This window comes from Ipomoea nil, unplaced genomic scaffold (assembly GCF_001879475.1).
Source record: "Ipomoea nil cultivar Tokyo-kokei standard unplaced genomic scaffold, Asagao_1.1 scaffold0179, whole genome shotgun sequence".
Classification (NCBI taxonomy): Eukaryota; Viridiplantae; Streptophyta; class Magnoliopsida; order Solanales; family Convolvulaceae; genus Ipomoea; species Ipomoea nil.
In genome coordinates, this window is record NW_017616607.1 from 1295421 (window position 1) to 1318289 (window position 22869).

General features: G+C 33.9%; 1 protein-coding gene across 1 annotated transcript; it reads left to right on the forward strand.

Moving 5' to 3' along the window:
• Positions 1-6237: 6237 nt before the first annotated feature.
• On the forward strand, positions 6238-8380 carry LOC109179581 (protein LAZY 1-like). Its single transcript, XM_019329085.1, has 4 exons — positions 6238-6345; positions 6471-7187; positions 7290-7545; positions 8026-8380. The coding sequence occupies exons 1-4, from the start codon at positions 6334-6336 to the stop codon at positions 8043-8045; spliced, it is 1005 nt and encodes a 334-aa protein (XP_019184630.1). The 5' UTR covers positions 6238-6333; the 3' UTR covers positions 8046-8380.
• Positions 8381-22869: the final 14489 nt, after the last annotated feature.

The following is a 22869-nucleotide window of genomic DNA, read 5'->3' on the forward strand; positions in this document are numbered from 1 at the left end:
GGGTCTAAAAGCCCACTATTCCTCTTCTTTTCAATTCTCCTGCCTGACGTAGGATTGCCAACCCATGTCTTGTACCATTCTCACTGTCCTCCTCTTCTTGAGCATATCTAATACCCACACCCCACACCCTTCCCAATTCAGTACGACACAAACCTTTTTCAATATATATATATATATATATATATATATATATATATATATATATATATATATATATATATATATAGGGTTGCGTTTAGGTGCCAACTGCAGGCTAAGGAAAGAAATGAGAACGCATGTCATCTGTTCACGTAATACTGATTTTTTTTAAAAACGCGGTGGTATTTTTGTAAATAATTAAACATCGAAATGCAACTAAAATGTATTACAAGTGCAACTAAAATTTACAAGTGCAAGTAGCAGTTTCATATAGTGCAACTCAGTGCAGGTAAAATGTATTATAAGTGCAGGTAAAATGTATTACAGGTGCAAGTAAAATTTACACTGAGCATCAATACTAAGTACACTTAACGTTATAAGTAGGTGCATATAACGTTATAAGTAGTTGCACCTAGGTGCATGAATGTTAATAAGATAAAAATTACTTGCACTTGTAAGTGAAAGTAGGTGCACTTGTAAGTAATTTTACTTGCACTTTTTACTTGCAAAGGTGCACCTGCTACTTGTACTAATAACACATTTACATGCACAAAAGTTTGAATTATTTACAAAAATGTCACCGCGTCATTTTTTAAAAATTACATCTGATTTGTTAATTTGGACAAGTGGACAGCTGTCATCCGTTCTCATTCCTCTCTTGGCGTTGGTTCGCATGAGAGCGTGCCCCTATATATATATATATATATATATATATATATATATATATATATATATATATATATATATATATATATATATATATATATAAATAAATAAATATATATATATATATATATATATATATATAGAGAGAGAGAGAGAGGCGGGTTCAGGTGCGGCAGTGTCTTACGGTGCGGTTATTTCTTACGGTGCGGCAACACCAATAGTTCACCAAATATGCACCATCAACGTTAGGAAATACACCACACAAAACAGAGTAAACAGAGCCCTGCATCACCAAACACACACCATTAGGTGTGAGTAAAAACACCATACACTGTTCGGAAATACACCATTGGGGGTGGTGAGTTATATGGTGTGTTTTTTTGAGTCTGTGGTGTATTTTGTGATGTTTTATTACATTTCATTGGGGTGTGTTTTTATTACACTGTTGGTGCATATTGTTAACACTGTTTGTGTATTCTGGAATTTGACTGCACCGCCGCACCGTAAGACCCCGCCGCATATGAGCGCTCTTCTATATATATATATATATATATATATAGAATTAGGTTCTGGTGCGGTTAAGGTGCCCAGGTGCGGTTGTGCGGTTTAGTCTGGGTCATTCATCTCGCTTAAATCAACGTCCAGGATTACCAAAATTTAAAAAAAAAAAAAAAACGCGGTGGAAATTTTGTAATTTTTGCATCTAGGTCAAAATTAAGGTGAGCGGATCTGTGATTAATATGCGTGAGGTTTGTGCGTAAGGTGCGTGAGGTTTGTGCTTAATGTGCGTGTGGTTGTGCTTGATTGAGTAGTTGTTAAAACTTAAAGTCTGTGAGTTAATAATTAAATTGCGTGAGTTTTGTGCTTAATGTGCGTGAGGTTGTGCTTAATGTGCGTGAGTTTTGTACTTAATGTGCGTGAGTTTGTGCTTAATGTCAATAGTTGTTGAAACTTAAAGTCTGTGAGTTAATATTTAAAGTGCGTGTGTTTTGTGCTTAATGTGCGTGAGGTTGTGCTTAATGTGTGTGAGTTTTGTACTTAATATGCGTGAGTTTGTGCTTAAGATCTAACACTTAAGGTGCATGTTTCTATCACTTAAGGTACGTCATTTTTAGCTTATGCTTCTTTATTCCAGACACGCGTTTTTTTTTTTATAATTTTCATTGATTTGAGCCGTTGATCTAAATTTGATCAACAGCTCAGATCTAACCGCACAACCGCACGGGAAGCTATACCCACACCTGAACCCTTCCCTATATATATATATATATATATATATATATATATATATATATATATATATATACAATTGCATTCAAATGAGAACACCTTTCCATATAAAAAACTAAGGACAAATCGTAACCATATAAAATAAGTGATTAATAGCTATGACTAAGAGTAACACTCTAAATGCTAAATTCATGCGCATAATCAACCATCCAATCTCCATCAATATCAATTAAGGAGCAAATCAAGCTAAGTGGAATTCTAAACTTCCATCCAAATAGGTAAGTAAATGATAAAATAGGAGTTTTTATATTATTAAATTATTTCATTTAAATAATATAAATAATTGTTATTATTATTAAATATAAGAAAATCTTATTGTACATCTTGTTAATGTCCGGTGATTTAATTTAGCGAGACAAACACGTGGTGTTGTGCTGTGTTCTAGGCAATTGTGTGCACTCATGGACAACATCGTATGCATCGTATAATGTCATCAAAGTTGTGTGCACAAACGTTAGACTCATACATTACACTGTGCGCACTCTAAAATTGCACTGTGCACATACTCATCCTGCACCACTACAAGTAAATGTGCACACCTATGTATATTATAGTGCGCACACACCAAGTTTACAATGCACATACACATCACATGAACACAAAGTGCGCACTAGGCAACGACGAGGTGCGCACATACGATGAAAACCCAATAACAAGGAACGACAGTGCAAATGCGTACTTACGGATGTCACAGTGTGTACACTAGTACATTATTGGCGAGGTCAATCACAAATATAGACTATATTATATTCAAACGATAAACAATAAAAAAAACGCAAAATGAACTTGAGTACATGGTTGAGTAAAAGAAACGTGGATAAAGAAAAATTCAAAGTAAGATAGAGAAAGAACTCCACACGAAGGAGGAGAATACATCAACAACGAAATCCAAATTTACCATAAATTAAAATCATAAAATTAAAGTCACACGCATCATCTAAATGGAGAGTCCAGTTTTGTCTAAGTTTTTATGTGAAAGGATGTTCTCATATGATATATATATATATATATATATATATATGTGTGTGTGTGTGTGTGTGTGTGTGTGTGTGTGTGTGTGTGTGTGTGTGTGTGTGTGTGTGTGCGTGTGCGTGCGCGCGCCCGCGTGTGCGTGCGTATGTGTGTGTGTGTACTAGTTTTTACGCACATTGCACGATTGAGATAATGTTCAATGTCTTTTTTTTTTTAAATAAGTACTTTAAAGTATATCAAGGCAAGATTATATTGGAATTGTTCATGCATAGATAATTGAATGTTGAATTTGCGTATTTAAATAGGTAATTCTAAGTTTACAAATGCAAGATAATATAGTCAAGATTGATTATAATTGTCAATAAAATAATTGTATAGGTATGGTTGAAACCGAATACGGGACATAAAGGATAGCAAATAAAAATTAGGGCATAAAATATTAAATATATATTAATATTGAAGAGCTAACTGCTGATTGCCAAACAAGGACATTGCGATATAGTTTCCCACTTCAATTTGTTGTGTGATTTGAATATTTCTTTTGTCAATAAATCCCCAAGTAGTTAATATGATTGGCTTAGTATTTTTTTTTTATTTTTTTAAAACAACAACAACAATAATAATAATAATAATAATAATAATAATAATAATAATAATAATAATAATAATAATAATAATAATAATTATTATTATTATTATTATTATTATTATTATTATTATTATTATTATTATTATTATTATTATTATTATTATTATTATTATTATTATTATTATTATACCTTAGGTCATTTTAAATATTAATCTAAACAATTAATTTTATCAAATATCTTTTTACCAACCGTTGATATAATTCGCTGGTCAAATCCACTAATATAGTCCGCTAACGCTAACCGTTAACTGCTGATTGTCAAACAAGGATATTGCGAAATAGTTCTCACTTCAATTTGTTGTGTGATTTGAATACTCTCTTTGTCAACAAATTCATCAAGTAGTTAATATGATTGGCTTTATTAATTATATTTTTTAATTATTTCATGGTATTAATAAAAATACTTGGTAAATATATAACATTATTTTGTATTATAACTTTGATATTTAATTAAAAAGTAGTGCACAGAAAAGATAATAGGCAATGTTGTGAATGCAATCAATTAATGGATTTGAATGTAAAGAATTTTTACATTGAAGAAAAATAAAGACAATATAACTAATAAAATTATTTCTTTTAATTACTTTATTGATAATGAATAACTTTTTTTTTTTTAATAAAGACATTGTAGGGACAATGTAGCGAATATAATCAATTGATGAATTTGAATGTAAAGAATTTTTATATTGGAGAAAAATAACGACAATATAACTAATGAAATTATTTCTTTTATTTAATTTATTGATAATTAATAATTTTTTTGAATAAAGATATTGTAGACACATAATTCTAAATTAATGAAATGCATATGTATTATTTTTTGTTGCAGTTACTAAATTATTATTTAATTTAATAAGAGTAAAATATAGTACTAATTATGCCAACTTTGATTGGGATGTGATTTGAACCTAAGACATTTTTTATTGAAATCAATGAGTAAGTTAATGGTGGACTAACATAAATTAACGGAAAAGATAATATTTAACGGAAAAGTTAACGGATAATCATATTTATTAAGGATAAATTAGGAAATCTTATGGAAAAATAAAATCTGATCAATCTGAGTCATTCATTTGATTAAAAATTTTGACCGCCATTTTTTCTACCCAGGCCTAACTCTCTTGGGCTCTTATTAGTATATAATAGAAAAATAAAATCTGATCAATCTGAGCCAACCGCCATTTTTTCTACCCATTATAGGCCTAACTCTCTTGGGCTCTTATTAGTATAATAATAGAAATAAGAGTAAAATAGAGTACTAATTATGCCTACTTTGATTGGGATGAGGTTCGAACCTAAGACCTTTCTTATTGAAATCAATGAGTAAGTTAACGGTGAACTAACAGAAATTACCGGAAAAGATAATATTTAACGGAAAAGTTAACGGATAATCATATTCATTAAGGATAAATTAGGAAATCTTAAGGAAAAAAATAAAATCTGACCAATCTGAGCTATTCATTTGATTAAAAAATTTGACCGCTATTTCTTCTACCCATTATGTGCCTAACTCTTTGGGATCTAGCTTATTAGTATAGTATATATATATATGTGTGTGTGTGTGTGTGTGTAGGATGCGTCATATACTCAGTAATAGTCGACTTAGTTGTTTTTTTTTTTTTTTTTTAACCATCAATTTATTATTAATCTAAAATCAATATGTACAAAGTCGAAGCGAGTATGCCTCATGCCCAAGAAAAGCTCACACAAAATCAAGAGAAGTCTAAACTTATTGTTTGTTGATATATAGCTTCTATACCCTTGATATTAAATTAAAAGCCAATGTATCATGTATGCTGTCCCGAAGGATCAAGTAGTAGTGTCAAGGTGAGCCGAAACCCGCGGGTCAATCCTAAATCGTCACGATGGGGCGTGTTAGGACTTAAAATTTTTGCTCCGCGAAAATGCGAGTCTCACGGGCTTGGTCCGCGAGGCCCGCAAACTCACATGAGGCGTGTTAGAGTTGCATAATCCTAGTTTGCGGGCTTCGCGGACCGACCTGCAAAGTTCCAAGGAAAAAAGCCTATGGTGAGGTGGATCGACCCACATTTTTTTTTTTATAAGGAAGGGGATACCCTACATATATATATTATTTGCCTCAATTAAGGTTCGAACCTTACACCTCCCACTTAGGGGAGCAACCCAATACTAGTGGACTACAAACCACTTGGTTGGATTGACCCACATTGGCACCCTAAAAATCAAGTTTATCATTTATTGAATGCTACATACACAAGTATAAAAGAAATAAAAGTTAATATTTCTTTACTAAGTAAACTTTTAACGTACTCGAATATAATATATGGAAACCAGCTTAGTTGGCGTGAGTAACCGCACACGCTCATCCCTTCAAATTAGGTCGTGACAAAAAAAGAAGAATGTAATATCTGAAAAATTATATTCTTAATTCTTCTATTTCCTATAGCTTAAATTTGCTTGTATAATAGGCCCTACATACCTACCCTCTCCTTTCCACATAGTGTGTTCAAAACTCCAACACATACAACCTCTCTCAGCTCCATATATAAATTACGCTTTGCAAGTGCCATCTATACATTTGGACAACGTAACCGACAACGCACCTTGAATAATCATACAAGCTAAGCGCAGATAGCTTGATGAAGATGAAGGTAAGCCCAAACGATCAACAATTAATTTCACCTAGCTGCATACTATATATACCAAAGAAATAACCTTAATAATAATAATAACTAACTCACGTTGTTAGTTATAATAATTATTATTATTGTTGCAGTTACTAGGTTGGATGCACCGGAAACTAAAACACAACTGCAACGAGGCAGTGAAGAATAGAACATCATTCGACCCAAGTCACCCAACGTACGGCTTCTCGGGAAATCCCAACACCACCTGCACGTATCAGAAAGTGATTAAGGAAACAGAAGAAAAGCCATTGAACGAGGTGTTCCATGGGTTTCTGTCAATCGGAACACTTGGCGGTGGTTCTGAAGAAGCTGCAGCATTATTCAATAGTACAGACGAGCCACCAACTCCGACATTCCCCACGTCGTTTGAGGAAACAACAACCCAGATAACAGACCAAGATTTGAAGCTTATTACTATAGAGCTGGAGAAATTCCTTGAAGCCGAGGAGGATGCACAGTCATCAAAGAGGAGCAGTTACGCAAGCATTATTACCCTCACCGACAAAACCCAACAAGATTCTTCTTCTTCTCCCACTCTTCTTCTCGACTGCCCTCTCCAGAAATATTTTTTTGGACTTTCAGAGTCAGATATGGCAGTAAAGAACGAAGAAGAAGCATCATTATCTGAAGATCTGCAGGAGGTAGTAGTTGTCAAAGGAAACGACAAGAAACGAGCTGGTAAGGCACAATTTGCCAAAAACTTCATGAAGAAGATGCTCAAAAGCCTCAACTCCAATTCCAAATCAAAGACCCATATGCATGCACCAAATGAATCTGCACCTCCAACCAAAAACAAATTCCCAAAGGTTGGTATGTATTATGTATATGTAGACACAACACATCTATAAAATTTTCAAAACTTTACTGTACTGTTAATATATATGATAAACAAACGCATCGCATGGCAGGTTCTAAAGATGTTGAAGAAAAAAGTTCACCCTGAAAGGTATATTGGCGAGAAGGGAGCAGAAAAGGATGAGAACAGAGTTAAGGGCAGTCGTCTCCGCAGCTCATCAGACACTACAGGAAACATTTGGTTTCGTCAAATGATCTCCCCAGAGGAGGAGGAGTTAATAATGACAACCTCTCAGAGTTGCAGTGGCAGTGGCAGGGGTGGTGCATTCATGGAGAATAACGGCCACTGGATTAAAACAGACGCCGACTGTAAGTAAAACTGCATGCTTATTATTATTATTTTTGGTTAAGATCAGGAGGTGTCTGAGCATGCCCTAACAGTAGGAGACACCTTTAAACTCGTACCATACTCAGATTAATTCTGTTTGCACTGGATCAGCCCAATTAAAGGGCAAAGTACTAGCCAGGTTGATTTTTCCAAACGAGAAGGGGTTTGAATAACCCACTGTAAGGGACACTGTATGCTTATTTAACCCACTGTAATCTTGTTGGAATTGAATGACCAGAAAAATCCATAATCACTATTCCAGAGTGTAAACTCACCTAGTGATCCTAGTTAACAAAGCAGCGGCTCAAACTAATAAAGCCAATAGGCTCTCGAACTTATAGCCATGTGGTTACAAGGTTAACAGCCTAACCAGTTTGGCTGAGATTGTTGCCTCCCACTATAATCTAGTTCACCAGCCTATGATATTCATCTTCTTTAATTTTCTTGTTGCTGCCAAGCAGATCTGGTTTTGGAGCTCTAGACAGAGGAAAGCTGCAAGAAGGGAGAAATCAAACATATCATGCACGACTCCTTAGTTCTTTCCACGCCTTATGCATCCAGAATTATATTAATCTCTATTAATTATTTCAGTAACTATATACATATATATTTAGCTAGTAGTGTGTAGTGGGTATGTAGTCGATGAAGTCTGAAGAAATAAGAAAGCAGTTTCAGTTTCTTTAATTTGTGGTACACAAGTATGGAGTAGTAATTGGTTGTGATGTTAAGTATTTGGAGGAGTGGAGTGTGGTTGAAGTTTGAGTGTATTGTAATGGCTCAAAATATGAAATGACAAATAAATGTGCGTTTATGGTCTGTGAGAAGTGATGAATGTGAAGATCGATGGTGATGAGTTATTTCATAGTCAAACCTCAGTTATGTCGTGAACGTTAAGTGGGAGCAGAATCGACTAAGGATCCTGTCATTTCAGTCCTTCTAGATTCGTCTGCTACAGATGATCACAATCAACGGATAAAATTTCCTAGACAGAGTAACCTTATATTGCATGGTATAGTATGTGAAAACATATTCCAAGAAGAGAGTTTTTTTCCAAAATGGTCCATCGACTATTGTTTATTCTCAATTTTGCATTTCGATTTTCAATTGCACTAAATTTGGTGCCTCAACTTTCAAAAACTCACTCAATTTGGTCATCCGTTAAGTTTTCCGTCAACTCAATGTTAAAATGGAGGGCGTTTTCGTCCTTTTACCTATTGTACACTTAATATACACTGAAAAATAGTCGAGGGACTATTTTGGAAATAGTCAAAGGACCATTTTGAGAAAAACTCCTTTTTATTTTATTTTATTTCATTGTGTATATTTTCATTTTTTAGACTCTATCAAATTAAAATTGTTTTGGATTTTTTTCACAAATATAAATAGTTAATATTCCACAATCCAACCTCAAAATTTTTAAACTTTCTCTAGACTTTTTTCCTCTGTCTAAACATACAAATTTTTCCTCTATTCTTACCAAGTTTTACAATAAGTTTCCCAAATTTCATAAATACGCATATACGTTTTATTTGTATCTTCACTCACACACACACACACATATGTGTGTGTGTGTAATCATACTAAAAGTTCAATAGATAATCAATCATTATGTATCACATTAAATATTATTTTTATTGTTAAAAATAACATTTTTATTTTTTGTACATACCTTGGTAATAAAGTTTCGCTTTCAAATTTACGTTTATTAATGGAATGGAACTAATATAATGGCCTTGCACGCTAAATTAAGCCAACTTTCCAAAAAAAATTCTAACATTTTGTCATTATTGACTGAGAAGTGAAGTGTATTTTTTAGTTCCGAGAAGTGCCAGAAGCACCTCTCTGACTGAGAAGTGCGTCATCGGCCTTGTGACCAAAAAGTAAACATACCTTTCGGTCACAGACGAGAAAAACTTACCTTCCGGTCTCATTGCCAATAATTCTTTTTCTCCCTACCAAACAATGTAATTTGAATTCCAAGGTAAGTTTTTTTCGTCTGTGATCGGAATGTAAGTTTACTTTTTGATCACAAGGACGATGGCGCACTTCTCAGTCAGAGAGGTGCTTCTGGCACTTTTCGGAACTAAAAAGTACACTTCACTTCTCGGTCAATGACAAAATGTTGGAATATATATATATATATATATATATATATATATATATATATATATATATATATATATATATATATATATATATATAAAGATAAAAATAAAACGAATATGAGTATATATGAAATTTACAGAACTTATTGTAAAACTTGATAAGAATAGAGGAAAAATTTGTACGTTTAGACAGAGGGAAAAAGTCTATAGAGAAAGTTAAAAAAAATTGAGGTTGGATTGTGAGATTTTAACTATTTATATTTGTGAAAAAATCTACAACAATTCTAATTTGATAGAGTCTAAAAATAAAAATATACACAATGAAATTTAAAAAAAAAAAGAGTTTTTCCCAGAATGGTCCCTTGACTATTTCCAAAATGGTCCCTTGACTATTTCTCAGTGTATATTAGGTGTACAATAGGTAAAAGGACGAAAATACCCTCCACTTTAACACTGAGTTGACGAAAAACTTAACGGAGGATCAAATTGGGTAAGTTTTTAAAAGTCGAGGGACCAAATTTGGTGCAATTGAAAGTCGGAATGCAAAATCGAGAATGAGCAATAGTTGAGGGACCATTTTGAAAAAAAAACTCCCAAGAAGATTAAGGTTTCACTTTTAATTAAAAAAAATGTTTTTTTTTTTTTTTTTTTTTTTTGAGGAGTACAGTGACAATCTAAATAATTCATGATTTTTCTTTTGAAAATTCATGCCAAAGCTCTGCACCTGCTTCATTTAGGTGCAAACAACTTGCTGATTCCATGTTTCAGCCAACAAAATGCATGTGTGGCAATCTATATGCATGCATCCTAGAATTGTGTTGGCTTTGGCATCGAGTCAGGCACTAATTGCTATAAGGAAATAAAATGTTTTTTCAGTTTAGTGATAAGCGCATGATCTAACAATTAATGTTATCAGAGCATGTCACATGTTGTTATTTTTGAGGTCTGAGTCTAGCATATTGTGCTAACTGTTACACAAATATATTACCATAATTTTTGAAGTAGTGAAAAATGCTTGATCTGAAAAATTGTTTTTGTGAAAATCTAAATTATGCAACTGGGAGCACATATATATTTTCTGCAACAAAGTATCCAGTTCACAATACCTATGAATTTCAGAACATATGTAGTACATACATTCAACGGGAGGGAAATAGGGTAGGGGATAGGATTGGATGAAAAAATTTGAAGATGTATGGTCTAGAAGAGAAAGCAGATTGATCACAATTATATTATATTAGCTCATAAGCATGATGAAAATATTAAGGAATCAAAATTCTGCTTTTATATATATATATAGTTCATACATTTAACGGGAGGGAAATAGGGTAGGGGATAGGATTGGATGAAAAAATTTGAAGATGTATGGTCTATAAGAGAAAGCAGATTGATCACAATTATATTATATTAGCTCATAAGCATGATGAAAATATTAAGGAATCAAAATTCTACAAAGCTCTAAGGTAATAAGAGCATGGCACTAGGGGAGATTATATATATATATATATATATATATATATATATATATATATATATAGGGAAAATGACGCTTTTTCCCATGTGTTGTTTACTAATAGCACATTTTCTCCCTGTGTTGTTTATGTAACCACTTTATCCCTCTAAATTGTTTTTGAAGTGGCTATTTTCCCATCTTCGTTAAATAAATGTTAAGGATGTTAAATATGAGGGTAAAAATGGCATTTCACTTATTATTATTATTATTATTATTATTATTATTATTATTATTATTATTATTATTATTATTATTATTTTGTAATGAATTTGATTTGCAATATAACTTTGCATTTTAGGCGTGGAGTACTGCAGTATATTAGGGCGTTGGGTGAGACTTATTATTATTATTATTATTATTATTATTATTATTATTATTATTATTATTATTATTATTATTATTATTATTATTATTATTATTATTATTATTATTATTATTATTATTATTATTATTATTATTATTATTATTATTATTATTATTATTATTATTATTATTATTATTATTATTATTATTATTATTATTATTATTTATTATTATTATTATTATTATTATTATTATTATTATTATTATTATTATTATTATTATTATTATTATTATTATTATTATTATTATTATTATTATTATTATTATTATTATTATTATTATTATTATTATTATTATTATTATTATTATTATTATTATTATTATTATTATTATTATTATTATTATTATTATTATTATTATTATTATTATTATTATTATTATTATTATTATTATTATTATTATTATTATTATTATTATTATTATTATTATTATTATTATTATTATTATTATTATTATTATTATTATTATTATTTATTATTATTATTATTATTATTATTATTATTATTATTATTATTATTATTATTATTATTATTATTATTATTATTATTATTATTATTATTATTATTATTATTATTATTATTATTATTATTATTATTATTATTATTATTATTATTATTATTATTATTATTATTATTATTATTATTATTATTATTATTATTATTATTATTATTATTATTATTATTATTATTATTATTATTATTATTATTATTATTATTTATTATTATTATTATTATTATTATTATTATTATTATTATTATTATTATTATTATTATTAATTATTATTATTATTATTATTATATTATTATTATTATTTATTATTATTAATTATTATTATTATATTATTATTATTATTATTATTATTATTATTATTATTATTATTATTATTATTATTATTATTATTATTATTATTATTATTATTATTATTATTATTATTTATTATTATTATTATTATTATTATTATTATTATTATTATTATTATTATTATTATTATTATTATTATTATTATTATTATTATTATTATTATTATTATTATTATTATTATTATTTATTATTATTATTATTATTATTATTATTATTATTATTATTATTATTATTATTATTATTATTATTATTATTATTATTATTATTATTATTATTATTATTATTATTATTATTATTATTATTATTATTATTATTATTATTATTATTATTATTATTATTTATTATTATTATTATTATTATTATTATTATTATTATTATTATTATTATTATTATTATTATTATTATTATTATTATTATTATTATTATTATTATTATTATTATTATTATTATTATTATTATTATTATTATTATTATTATTATTATTATTATTATTATTATTATTATTATTATTATTATTATTATTATTATATTATTATTATTATTTTATTATTATTATTATTATTTTATTATTATTATTATTATTTATTATTATTATTATTATTATTATTATTATTATTATTATTATTATTATTATTATTATTATTACTATTATATACACTACACAGTACTGTATAGTCTATATATACTATATAGTAATATACAGGGCCGTTCCAATAAAAATTGGGGTCCTGTGCAATATTTTGATTTGGGCCCCCTTTTTCAACTAATTTTTACATATAAATAATAATTGTTCAAAAAGTTGTGTTAAAAATTTAAAATATAAATATTGTATAAAAAAATACATCTAAAATTTTATTTAAAAGGTTACATGCGTCGTGCACACTTAGATGCAAAATCATCCACCAAACTTTTGATATCAACTTCTTTCAAAATGTCATTTTCAATAGAGATTAAAGCTAATCCATTGTTACGGTGGGAGCGTTATGCCCTGGACCCATGTCCACCATGTGCATGGTGGACACGCTATATATTCATAATTTTTGTACTGTAGATTCATAATTTTTATATTGTAGATTCATAATTTTTATAATGTAAGTTCATAAAATTTATAATGTAGATTCATAATTTCTATAATGCACATTCATAATTTCTGTAGTGTAGATTCATAATTTCTATACTGCACATTCATAATTTCTGTAGTGTAGATTCATAATTTCTATACTGCACATTCATAATTTCTGTAATGTAGATTCATAATTTCTATACTGTAGATTCATAATTTTTATACTGCACATTCATAATTTCTGTACTGTAGATTCATAATTTGATAACTATGTGTTCATAATTTGATAACTATACAGTTTAGAAATTATGAATCTACATTACAGAAATTATGAATCTACAGTACAGAAATTATGAATGTGAAGTATAGAAATTATGAATCTACATTATAAATTTTATGAATCTATAATTTAAAAATTATAAATTTACAGTATAGAAATTATGAATGTACACTATATAAATTATGAATGTTTGCATGGTGGACATGGGTCCATAGCATAATTTGCTGATACGGTGTATGTCTTTGTTTTTTTTTTTTTTTTTTTAAGAAAGGTTTATGAGCTTTGGGCTTTTTTTGAAGAAAGGTTTATGAGCATTGGGCTTTGTTTGTAGTCTTTCGCATTGAAGCCTAAACTGCCTATATATACTATGTTTGTTTTTTTTTTTTTTAATTAAGGGGCCCCCAAAATTTGGGGGCCCTGTGCGCCGGCCCTGGGCAGACTTGCCCAGGGACAGCCCTGGTAATATATATAGTATATAGCCCTGCTAGGGAGGCTGAGACACCTAGAAAAGGACACCCCAATTACCGAGCCTAGTCGTTCATTTGAGCTCTTTAGGAGCTCAGTCGGGGACGCACCGACTACTGATGTAACACCTCTGAATTTTAAGATATTTAAAGCCTATAAAATAAAGGTGAATCTAATATTTAAATCCCAAACGGAGCATAAACTAAACATAGTAGTCGGGGTGCTATGCCACATCTGAGCTAGAGAACCCAGATGCATAGGCTAAACTATCTTACAAAGCATACACCATCATGAATATCCAAATGTAAATCAAGGCACGCATGCCATCTCTTCAAGACTAGAACTACCTAAACTAAGTCCACGGATTCGACTAGCGCACTCCGAAGCTACTCAACTGGTCCTGAAAAACATTCGGTGTAACAACCGTCAGTGAATAATGCTGGTAACCCACTCCAACGTGTAACACCCCGTGTTACGGCTTCTAACCCAAACTAATTATTTAATTACTCACCCTAAAAAGAGAATTAAATTCCATTAATTAACTAGGAAGGGTCCACCATAGACCGTGAACCCTTATCCCTAAAACCAATCCCTTAATCCTATAAGAAGTAGAATTAGCAAACCCATACCATTCAGACCCTAATTAGGACTCTTAGATATATAAATAGGGCATAGAAGGCACCTAGAATTCACACCACAAAAGATATCACCACACAAGAATTCCCAAGAATTCTCTTATCACCAACGTAGGAGAAATCAAGAAGAAAAGATCTTAGAGAAAGAACCTTAATAGCCAAGGAATCTAATTAAGGCTAAGAGGTAACCCATGTCTCAACAAAACCTATTTTCTTTGCTATAATCTTCTTCTTTGGCTCCTTCTCTATGCTTGTGTCTTGATAAATCTTTTATGATGATTATCATATGATCTTGATAATTGATGAGATGATCTTATGGGTTGATCTTGATAATCTTGATGATTATAAGAGGTTCTTGATAATTGTGTATTGTTCTTGATAAATCTAGATGTTCTTGATTTCAAAGATAAAGTAAGATTTTATAATTTATGTATGATTAGAGCCTTAGGTTAAATTGGGAATTTCGTATTATGATGTTCTTGATATATTTAGGTGGGATTTTGCATGTTCGGGTGTTGATTATGTTTAGAAGCCATGTTAGGATATGTTCAATATGATTCTTGGTTTTGATCCATTATTTGACCACGTGGTGTCATCGTTCGTGTTTAAAGGTGTCTAAGCATGGTTTCGGGTTCCACAAAAGATCCTGGGACCTAAATATTGAAAATGAGTCAGTGGGGGGTAGGTGGGGGTAGGAGGACCCGCCACCTACCCGCTGCCCATTTTGGCGTCGCCGGCAGCGGGCAGACGACTGCCCGCCGGGCACCCGCTGCTCGGTTTCTCGCCGCCGGTGGGCAGCCGGCGGGTGGTCCTCCACCCGCCGGCCACCCGCTAGTTTTTCCCCACCTCGGGATGTTGGCTTCCCCGTTTGATGTTTCCCCCGACCCTCGTGGTGTCCCAACGGACTCCTTTTATCGTGCCTAAGTCTAGTTTGATGTTTCGGGTACCGTTCGTAGGATAAAAGAGTCTTGTGTATTGTATGCTAATTGAATTGGTACCCCGTTGACCTAGGTGAAAGATGTATGAACCCCTTAGGATTATTCCTAGTATGTGGATGACCACGCATAGGTTTCGTTATACGTTTTCTCCCCTTTCCCAATGTGTTAATGTGGGTTGCATGTGCTTGCTATGTGTTATATGTGCATGACTCCCCAATATTGGCTGCGGTCAAATTGGTTTTACATGGGCTGCGGTCCACCGATTGGGCTCACCAACGGTGTGTAGGGCTGCAGTCCACCGTTGGGCTCGCCAACGGTTTTACATGAGCTGCGGTTCATAATCTTGGCTGTGGTCAGTGACACACTTTTTAGGCCACAGTCCACCGATTGGGCTCGCCAACGGTGTGTAGGGCTGTGGTCCACCGTTGGGCTCGCCAACGGTTTGATGAGCTGCGGTTCATCGGTTGGCTGCGGTCAACCCCTTCATGCTGCGGTATGAGGCAGGGTGCTGCGGGGCCGTGTTAGCGCTATACGCGCTGACCCTCATGTATGGGCATGCGATTGGTCCTGTGGCGCCACCAAAGTGTGCTTATATGATAAGATATTGATTGAATGATGATATGAAAGATGTGAAATTAACATGTGACATTAGGATATATGCTAGTGTCTTTATATGCTTGATTATAACTGCTAAATGTGCTTATCCTTAATTGTCGAGTCTATTCCTGGTTTTAAAGCTAGAGTCTCCTAAGTATATATCTTCCCGCTTCGAAATGGTTTTTCCTATATATATATATATATATATATATATACCTATATTGTATTTTAACGCGTTGGAGTGGGTTACCAGCATTATTCGCTGAACAGATATATTTGGCTTTCAGGCACAGATGATTAGCTACCGGAGCGCGCTAGCAGAACGGGGCATAGATAGTTAGTTTTCCTTTCGGCCTACGTGCCTCGATGATGTATTGACATTACCTTGAGGATATTTAGTTAGTATAGCCTGTGCATCTCAGTTCTCCAGCTCAGGTGTGGCATAACACCCCAAACTCTGATGTTTAGTAATGCTCTATTTCGGTATTAATAATAGTATTACCTTTATTAAATAAGTTTTAAAAGTTTCAAAAAATCTGGGGTGTTACACAACGCGTTAATTACAATATAGGTAGATACAAGAATATCATTTTGAAACTGGAATACATATATACTTACAAGAAACTAATTTAAATCCAAGATCAAGACTCAAGACATTCAATAGTATAGTATAATCATAAAGACTAACATGCATCCTAAGAACACGTTGCAAGACATAACAGACAGATAAGCGTTTAAATAGTGAATAGAGACAACAAAGGCATTCAAGACAATCAGTTAGCAGGTAATCAACAAAGCACACAATCCATCTTCCAACCTTGTAGCTCCCCTCCGTCCTTATATCAGTTCCAACCTATACCTCCATGCCCCCCACCTACAAACCACCTTTCAACCACCAACATATCAAGATAGCGCCGCAGTGCCATTTGCATGATCCACACCTCTAGTGCTAATATCAAGGGGTCAGCGCATATAACCCTGAATGACACCGCAGCACTTATAACCTGACCCATGCTCAACGACAAGGTAGTTGAAGGTGGGTTTGTGCCTTTAGCACAGTAACCGCTAGGCCTGTACCTTTAGTACAATGATCGGGCACAAGTGGTACCAACCGCCAACAATTCATTTCCACCAATCACAATCTCATCATCATCATCAATCACACCGGCCATTGCGTAATGACCACAATACTCATCACCATTCAATCAGGCAACACATAATCAATCAATAACAATCAAGACATAACAACAACGACACGTACTATACATAAATTCCTTGAACGGTACTCAAAACATCAAACGAGACTCATACACGATAAACGGGGTACAACGGGACACGGGGAAACATCGAACGGGGAAAAACTTCACGAACCACGAAAAGTTTCCAGCGGGTGGAGGACCACCTGCCGGCGGCGACTCACTGTTCCAGCGGGTGCCCAACTGCCCGCCGGCTGCCCGCTGGAATAGTACATACGGGCAGCGGGTAGGTGGCGTGTAACACCCCGTGTTATGGCCTCCGTATCCGGATTAATTGTTTAATTAATTCCGTTACAATATAATTAAGATGGATTTAATTAGACTAGAATCCCCCATTAATTAATTAGTGTGGTCCACAATGGACCATAGACCCTTATCCTTAACCAAGTCCTTAATTCTATAGGGAATAGGAAAGTGGACCTTTACCATTTAGGTCCTTTAGGACTCCTAAATCTATATATAGGGACCTAGGAAGCATTTAGAAACCCTACCACAGTTAATTCTACCACACAAGGTATTCCCGAAGGAAAATGTACAAAGGAATCCCTCTAACACCAAACGTAGAGGAATCTACTGGAGGGAAATCTTAGAGAAGAACCTTAGTAGCCAAGGATATTGATTAGGGCTAAGAGGTAACCCATGTCTTACAAAACCTATTTTCCTTGCTATATCTTATTCATTGGCTCCTTTGATAATCGTATGTGTAATTCTGTGATTGAGTCTTGATAGAGCCTTGCCTAGGGTTTATATTGTGTTTATTTGATAATCTTGATGTTCTTGATATTGTGATTGACTATATGTATGATCTTGTATTTTAATTATGTCTAGAGCCCTAGGGTTTATATCGTCAATTTCGTATTATGATGTTCCTGGTGTATTTGGGTGGGATTATGCATGATCGGGTGTTGAGTCTAGCCTAGGACTTGTATTTAGGACTTTGCATATAGATTTCTTGATGTTCTTGTGGTTCCGGATGCTCCTGAACCGTTATATGATTAATGTTAAACCTTGGCATGTTTATGAATCGTGTTAGAACGTATTTGGTGTGATTCTTGGTTTAATCCCGTTAATTGAATACGTGGTGTTGTCGTTATGTGTTTGAATGTGTCTGGACATGGTTTTGGGTTCCACGAGATATCCCAGGACCGAAAGTTACCTGTGAGTTAGTGGGGGGTAGGTGGGGGCAGGGGTTCCCGCCACCTACTCGCTGCCCGAGCCTCTTTCCAGCGGGCAGCCGGCGGGCAGGCGACTACCCGCCGGGCACCCGCTGGAAGATGTGACCGCCGCCGGTGGGTGGCCGGCGGGTGGCCTCCACCTGCTGGAATGTTGATGTGCGTCGTGATGTTTTCCCCCGTTTGTTGTTTCCCCGTGTCCCGTTGTGTCCTGTTGTACCCCGTTTGTCGTATATGAGTCTCGTTTGGTGTTTTGGGTATCGTTCTAGGAATTTATGTGTAATACGTGTCGTTGTTGTTGTGTCTTGACTGTTATTTCATTATGTGTTGATTAATTGAATGGTGATGAGTATCGTGGTCATTGTGCAATGGCCGGTGTGACAACCTGTAAATCCAAACTCTAATCAAGGATTAATTTCTAATTAATCCTAGTCTCTTTGTTAATTTATTCCTAAAAATCCTGAAATCCAATAGTCGTGGGACTAGATTTTGACTAGTCACTTAAAGTTAAAGGGTTGTACCTTGTGCTTCTGGGGTTGTGCCCTTGTTTCCTTGTCATTCCAACCTTAGTAAGGGCATGAATGTCTTTTTACCTAAAGTTTGTAATTCAAGCTAACCTAGCCATGCACTCTCATTTCATTCACCCTACAATCTAAACACAAAAATCTCTAGTTTCTCTCTAAAAAGGTGTAGCTTCTTCTCCAAGCTAGGATTTGGGCATCCCAAATCTTTCAAGTTGTCTTCCAAGATTCCTACTTTCTTCATCTTGAGCATAGGGGAGGGTAAGATCCTTGGTCTTTTGGTGTTTTTAACCTCCTTTTAGGTTTTTTTTTTTTTTTTTTTTTTTTTTTTTTTTTTTTTTTTTTTTTTTAAGATAGAATCTTTGTTGTCTTTTGGTTTGTGTATGAAGTTGGTGTGGAAGAGGAGCTTTAGGAAAGGCTTTCTAAGGGTGAAAAGAAGAAGTTATTAGGCTACAAAGGTAACCCATGCTTTACAAAACCTATTTTCTTACTTATATGATGATTCTTGGCTTCTACTTGTGATTCTTGTGTTGATTTGTGAGATTTGATGCATTGTCTTGTGATGATGCATGTTTAGAGCTTGTTCTTAGGGTTCTTGAATGCCATTGCTTGGCTATTTCTTGGGTTCAAGTCATATTGTTGTTTTGTGTGAGATTTTGGGTGTTTTGGACTTGAATTTGGACATTTTGTTGAAAATCCCCGAAGGGATTATTTTGGTGTACAGGGCGTCCGCGCGGGCGGAACGGCGGGCAGAGGCCTACCCGCCGCCCCACCCACAGGGAACAATGCTTCGTTGGTTGGTGTACCTGCGGGCGGAACCGAGGGTGTTTATCCACCCGTGGCCCCACCCGCGGGGTACATTATTGATGTTGGGCGGGGATTTGTTCCCCGTGATTCTTTTGACTCGGTATTGATGTTTTGACCTCCTGATGTTGTTTTATTGGGCTATTTGTGAGTCTTCTTGATGTTTCGTATGTCTAGAACGGTATGTTAGGAATACATGTAGGATTTGGTGTCTTGAATCGTGCTAAGGGTCCGACTTTGTGATTCGTTGGACTATTGTGAGTCTTGAATGTTCTATAACTACTTTTGGTTTACCCGTTTGAAAAGCATGCTAGTTTGATGTTGAAATGCTAGTATGTGCGGTTAGTTCTTTCTTATTGGGATTGGAAACTTGTGTTGACCGTCGCTTGGTGTCGAATTGTAGTCCTTCGTCGTTGAGTATGGTTTCATGTCTTTGTTGTGATCCATTGATTGATTCCCATGATATGAACGTATGTAATAGTTGTATCCTTTGATTGATACTTGATTAAGGTTATTGTGGAACCTTAGTCTTCTTGGTAATGATGATGACTTGTGTGACTATGATTGAATGTGGATGGTTGTTACTTGAGCTTTGCTCACATGTAGGTGGTTGTGTGAATGAAATGAATAGTACCCTCGTGTACTGATATGTAGGTGGAATGTTGGAGGTTGTTGGAGGGGGGACGACAGTCCCTGGAGGTATAAGGTTGGACTCAGAAGTACAGGGTGGCACTAGGAGGTAATGGTTGGAACTGAAATAAGGCCGGGGGTAGCCATAAGGTTGGAACAGGGCATAAGGTTGGAACTATGCAACTTGTGACATGTAGTTGTCACTGTGTGAATGTGAATTATTTGCTAATGAGCATGTCTTGATGTATTCTACTTTGTGATCAGTAGAATGCATCTCGAGTTGTATTGTCTTTCATGTTCGTGTCTTGTTGTTGTTGTAAGGATGGTGATTCCTTTTCCTTTTGAGAGTGTGAATGAGTCCTTGAAGTTTACTTCTCTCTATGGCTTTTGAAATGAAATATACTGTATTCCGTTTCAAAATGGTTTTGATTTATATTTATCTATATATGCTATTTAACGTGTATTGATGGGTTACCAGCAATGTTTGCAGACCGGGTGTTATCCCCATGTTTTTCCCTTGTTCTACAGGTTTTGAGTAGATGCCCGAGAGCGCTCGACTTGGAATGATAGATAGCTTAGTCACCTTGTCTAGACGTTATGTTTGATGGCCTGTGAGCCTTTTGAGCGGCCTGTGTGCCTTGACTCTTTATGGCTTGTTTAAACTGTTTAGTTTTCCCGCCTGTGCATCTTTAGTACTTTACGATGTGGCATAATACCCCCATTTAGACTTGCTTCCGCTTAATGTTTAATGGATGATTAGATTTCTTATCTTTTGCATATAAGTTTTAAAAATATGGTAAAATTGGGGGTGTTACAACCGGTGTGAATGATGATGATGATGAGATTGTGATTGGTGGAAATGAATTGTTGGAGATTAGCACCACTTGTGCCCAGTCATTGTACTAAAGGTACATGCCATAGCGGTTACTATGGTGAAGGCACAAACCCACCTTAGACTTGCTTGTCGTTGAGCAGGTGTCAGGTTATAAGTGCTGCGGTGTCATGTTAGAGCTATATGCGCTAACCCCTTGATATTGGCAGTAGAGGTGCGGATCATGTGAATGACACTGCGGCACCATCTTGATATGTTGGTGGTTGTTAGGCGGTTTGTCGGTGGGGGCATGTAGTTGCCCGGAGGGATAAGGGGTGGTGATATAAGGGTGGCCTGGAGGTATAGGTTGGAACTGATATAAGGACGGAGGGGAGCTACAAGGTTGGAACTTGGTATAAGGTTGGAGGATGAATTGTGTGCCTTGATGACTACTTGCTAATTGATTGTCTTGAATGCCTTCGTTGCCTCTAATTGCTATTTATATGCTTATCTGCCTGTTATGTCTTGTATTGCGTTCTTAGGATGCATGTTAGTCTTTATGATCATTCTATACCGTTGAGTCTGTTAATGTGCCTTGAGTCTTGATCTTGGATTTAAATTAGAGTCTCGTAAGTATATATGTATTCCAGTTTCAAAATGAGTTTCTTATATCTACCTTTATTGTACTCAACGCGTTGGAGTGGGTTACCAGCATTATTCACTGACGGTTGTTATACCGAATGTTTTTCAGGTGATGAGCATTAGCTTCGGAGCACGTTAGTCAGAACCTTGGACTTAGCTTAAATAGCCTTAGCATAGTTGTTGGCCTGCGTGCCTCGGGTTGTATTTGAATATTGATTTGCGGATTAATTATGCTTGGTTAGTTTAGCCTGTGCATCTAGGTTCTCAAACCTAGGTGTGGCATAGCACCCCAACACTTATGGATAACTTTATGCTCTATTTGGGATTTAACTGATCGATTCGCCTTTATTTTATAAATTTTACATATCTCAAAATTTAGGGGTGTTACTGTAACACCCCCGATTTTTACCACATTTTTAAAAACTTAAATGCACAAGCAAACATCTAATCATCAAGACATAAAACAACGGAAGCTATCTAAAACCAGGGTATGTTATGCCACACCTATCTTAGATATAGGTGCACAGGCGGGAAAACTAATCAATTCAACAAGTCATAAAGAGTCAAAGCACACAGGCCGCTCAAAAGGCTCACAGGCCATCAAAACATAACGTCTAGACAAGGTAACTAAGCTAAATATCGATCCAAG